Below are 4,868 nucleotides of genomic sequence, written 5' to 3'. Positions count from 1 at the left end.
GACCCCCTATTTATACAAAAATAGAAATTGCCTCCCTCTCTTTCCAGATCATATGACAGAAAAAGGCAAAAAGAAAGATGGAGTGAATTTAGGGAAAAGAGTTGATAGAGTGAGTGATAACTACCTTTTTCTTTTGATCCCCTCCTCAATAATTATGTCTTCCAGTGCCCAACGAATAAAAGTCATTCTCACATCTGTCCACATCTACATAGTAAAAACCATAGTATTTTACAGTTGGTAACAACAACAACAACATCAAGAGGCCAATGAAGACATTGATTTTTTGAATTTTTTTATTTTTTGACGGATTGATTTTTTGAAATTTTAAGTGGAGAGAAACCACAAAAAGATGCTCAATGATCTCTTTGTACATCCACTGATATCTGCATAAAGCGTGCTTAGGTTGTCACCTCTTTCACTTGACAAAAGTGTCTGCTGTGCATAATATAATAATATTATTATTTTTGTTTATTTTCTGATCTGCCTAAGATAACAATTACATTTTTGAAATTACAGTGTCTGAACATGAAGGTTTCTGTTGCAATCAGCACTGCCAAATATAAACCAACATGGAGTGTAACATCAGTAAGAGAAAAGGGTAATAATTTCTGCTTTATGTTTTTCCCACTTGCTTCAAAAATCACCCCCTTACCTCATCAAATTAAATAGAGAAAGGGGGTGGGGATGGGGAGGGTTTGAAAGGACAAGGTGTTCTTCAGTGATGGGGCTTCTCCAATGCCATTTTTGATGAGATGCTGAATACTTAACAGCAGCAAAGTGGGGTACAGTGAAAAGCAAATGAGTTGTCTTTCTGATCTTTTGTTTAGATTTTAGCAGCATTAATGCTTACAGAAGTTCTCGTTTCCTAAGTAGATACTTGAGATCAGCCAGTTAACATTTCTGAGCACTTGTCTGCACCAAAACCCCACTAGAAAGTGCTCAAATGCCAGTTCAAAACAAGAGGCAATATATCTCAACCAAGAGTACCTCTTGATCTTCAATTTCCATTTACTGGTGGCAAAGGCTACTAGTCTTGGAGCCTCTTAAGTTGTGTTCCCACAGATATGAATAGTTAATTCCAACTTTGCTAAAATGCTTCTTCAACTGACCAGTCTCTTGGTTCTCATGCATCACAGGTTCAATGTTTAAGTTTGTTGCTGGAGAAGCAAAGGCTGTAACCACATGTCAAAGCCATCTGCTGCTATAGTTGGAGGTGCTGCTGGGGCACTTGCCTTGGTGGCAATAGTCATCGGAGTCGTGTGGTTCTACAAGATACATTGCAAGAATCTTTCAAACAAGAATTCAGAGACAGGTTCCTCAGATCCATCTGCAATAGGTAAAGATTAGTTCTTTTTCATGCTGATGAACTTGGAGAGTTTTAATTACACGAGCTGCTATTTAATGCCACATTGGCTAAATGCCTGTAGTGTTGTTAATCACTCACCTTCCTCCCCAACATTGTCAGTGGAATGGAGTAGGGGTGGACCCAGTTCCGGGGTACGGCAGGGAGCAAGGCTCTTCACATTGGAGGAGCTAGACCAAGCTACCAAGCATTTTGATGAAAGCAGCCTCCTGGGATATGGAAGCTTTGGCCTGGTTTATAAAGGCTTGCTCCGTGATGGGACGGTTGTGGCTATCAAAAGGCGTCCTGGTGCTCCTAGACAAGAATTTGTCTCAGAGGTATAGCTAAGTGGGACACATAGCTCGTAGTTAACTGATTGAAAAAACAAAAATGTTCAGCATTTGTATGCATTACATATTGTAGCTCTTACATGTACAGTTACCTAATGAACCGTTTTTGCTATGCCTAAAATGAAGATGGGGTTAAGGATCATAACCAAAGAACTTTTTATGAGCTTAATCTTATAAAAGTTCTTGAGGAAGTAACAAATTATGTGGCAACAGGTAACGTATTTGTCGGAGATTCATCATCGAAATTTAGTTACAATACTGGGTTACTGCCAGGAAAGTGGATTTCAAGTATTGGTATTTGAATATATACCAAACGGCAGCGTGTGCAATCACCTATATGGTAATGGTATACCTCCTTTTACTGGCAGTATATAATACTGGTTTTATATGCATGTTACATATGCTATTCATTTGGTGGCAGATACTAGACTAGAGTCATCAACTAAACTTGAGTTTAAGCAAAGGCTATCCATAGCTGTAGGGGCTGCAAAAGGTAGATCCAAGAGAAACTTGATAACAAGTGAGAAATTAAGGATCATATTGAAAGATTAAATTTGTGTCTCTAACTTTGCAGGGTTGTGCCACTTGCATGGCCTAAAACCTCCCATGGTACACAAAAACTTCAAAACAGCCAATGTCTTGGTTGATGAGGACTTCATTGCCCACGTTGCAGATGCAGGGATTGCAAAACTACTTGAAAAGATTGAAGAAGCAGGTCCTTCTCGCACGTCTAGTGTCAATATTTTCCAAGATCCAGAGTAATTCAATGTCTTCTGCATGAACTCTGTTTTAAATGTTTTATGGTAAAACATAAGATTTCATAATATTCAGCTATTAATACATGCATGTATACCAATGAATTATAGGGTTGGAGCATCTGGGGTTGCCTCTGAAATGAGTGATGTGCACAGCTTCGGGGTTTTTCTTTTGGAGCTTCTAACTGGACAGGAGGCTTTGGACATTGGCTCCTTGGGATCAAATGAAAGCTTGTTTCAATGGGTATGACCAAAATATTATTTTCTCTTTCAATGCCTTGCTAAAAGATGCATTGTGGATATTAATTACTAGGTAGTTTAAGAAGAACTTTAAGTAAAAGTCATCAATAAAAAGAAGTACTTGTGCCCCATTTACCGACTACATTACTGATCACATCTCTTGTACGAGTAGGGGCTAACACAAGACTCACCGGTGTGATCGAATCTCCCTTTGGTCATATAATTTTGCGCTAGTTAGAGGCTATCAATTCTTCGTCTTCTCTATCGATTTTTCTGACTGTGTGAAGGTGGAATCACGGCTGAGTTCAAATACTCTGGTGGACAGGCGGCTAGCAGGAAGCTTCACTGGAGAGGGAATGAGGGACTTGATCAGGCTGACACTGCAATGCATGAGTTTTCCAGGAAGAAGAAGGCCCAAGATGGAGATGGTTGTGGTTGAGCTTGAGAGAATTAAAGAGAAAGAAATGGCAATGACAACAGTGATGGGGGAGGGTACTGATACATTTGCTCTCGGGAGTGTACTATTCACTTGAACATGAGCTTGGGCAAAGCTCAAGCTCTAACCACACCAACAAAAACATCATCTTATAGCTTGGCTAGAACTATTTGTAATGCAAGACCTAAACTGCTGTAAATTTGAGTTCCATTTTATATTCAAAATAAATGCATGAAGCTCTAGGATTCAATTCAAACCAGTTATCTAACAGTTGGATAAATGTAGCAAACCAAATGTAAAACCTCCAAATACTTGATTCAAACAATCATCCCAATCAATCCATATACATAATCACAATTTGTAAGTACCAAAAAAAAAACATAAAACCGGAACTACACAAAGCCTGTTTATAAGTGAGGGTTAATATACAGGGACGGAGCTAAAAGCAGGCCAGCCATTTTACAATCCCCTCTAACACTTCGGGAAAAAAAATATTATAAGTAAATTTCACAACTAAGCTAATGTTGGCCGCTCCACTCCATTTAAGATGATAAAGTCATTTACAGTTAAATTTTAAATTTTGGCCCCTGCAATCTAAAAATCGTAACTCCGCCATATCTCGCACTAGGTTAAACCTAACTCATAGTGTACCAGCGCTGTTTATGTCCCATTCCATGTTTTATTGATCCACTTTCTCCACATTACATCAAAGTCACGAGTTTCAAGTCTCAAGTTTAAACATCAGAAATAGAACCTTAAAATATGCACTTGCCAATCTGTTTACCGACCAGAATATACCAGCAAAATAGAGGTGATGCATACCAGCTGCTACCATATAAACCTAACTCATAGTGCACTATGGACATGCCTATCTGTCTCTCATACCATATAAACCTCAATCTGGTGGTCTCTTGTTCATGGCAGGAAGAATGGCATTGTAATTTGTAGGGGCCATTCCACCCAATTTTACAAAACCCGCTTCTCACATTTTAGTGTTGATTTGAAATGACACCACATATGATCTTTGATTAGTACCCCCATTTGGTACCCGCCCCTTCAAAACATTGTCTCATAACCTTTTGGATCATTCAAATTTCACATCAACCCACTGAAATGACTACTTATCTGAAATAGTATTCGAATGATTCCAATTCTATCTTTTCTTGTGTTTACTAACACATGGGTATTAGAATGATTTCAATTTCTGACTTGTTTTTTTGAAACTAAACATTTTTCACTCAGCTAAAAATTATGTGGTAACCACATTAAAATTAGTAATCAACTAAAAGAGTAGTTAATCTGATATCAGTTCCTAAACTTCCCAATTCATGACTTCCTCCATTCATGTGGTAAGTAAACATGCCATAAATAGTTGGGCACATGTAAGATGGATCAAATTATTAATGATTGTCCTATGACACACTCTCATATGAAGCCAAACATAACACAATGGATTCCTAGCTGCTATCTGACCCACAAAAGTCATTGCCCCCTCTATAATTTGGGCAAGGGGTCCATAAAGATTCTAGGTTGCCCTACTAAAATTTGCTGTCTTTTTATCATTTCAACCAGAGAGTAACTTAATGTCCACGAAACCGGGATTAGGCAAACAAAATAGGGTGTTTAAGATTCGATCCAATTTAATTAATAATAACATCATACATCACACATCACACATTTTGTGTATGTTTGTCTATATTATTAAGGATAATATTTTTGCGCACTACTTTAACTTAGTGTCTATC

At 38.0% G+C, this 4,868-nt stretch overlaps 1 protein-coding gene across 8 annotated transcripts; it reads left to right on the top strand.

Annotated features, from left to right (window-relative positions):
• Positions 230 to 3,346, top strand: LOC18791971 (probable serine/threonine-protein kinase PBL21). 8 transcript variants are annotated; one of them, XM_020556754.1, is made up of 9 exons: positions 637 to 782; positions 874 to 963; positions 1,137 to 1,336; positions 1,466 to 1,680; positions 1,906 to 2,032; positions 2,114 to 2,185; positions 2,267 to 2,450; positions 2,559 to 2,691; positions 2,975 to 3,346. In XM_020556754.1, exons 3-9 carry the CDS (start codon positions 1,183 to 1,185, stop codon positions 3,218 to 3,220), a joined length of 1,131 nt encoding a protein of 376 aa, XP_020412343.1. In that variant the 5' UTR covers positions 637 to 782; positions 874 to 963; positions 1,137 to 1,182; the 3' UTR covers positions 3,221 to 3,346. The 8 variants fall into 8 exon arrangements, with proteins under 8 accessions (XP_020412374.1, XP_020412388.1, XP_020412382.1 ...); XM_020556785.1 differs by lacking the exons at positions 637 to 782; positions 874 to 963 and adding an exon at positions 230 to 598; XM_020556799.1 differs by having other exon boundaries at positions 632 to 963; positions 2,860 to 3,080.

The sequence above is a fragment of the Prunus persica genome, chromosome G1 (genome assembly GCF_000346465.2).
Source record: "Prunus persica cultivar Lovell chromosome G1, Prunus_persica_NCBIv2, whole genome shotgun sequence".
Lineage (NCBI taxonomy): Eukaryota > Viridiplantae > Streptophyta > Magnoliopsida > Rosales > Rosaceae > Prunus > Prunus persica.
This window is presented reverse-complemented; position numbering and strand designations above follow the sequence as displayed.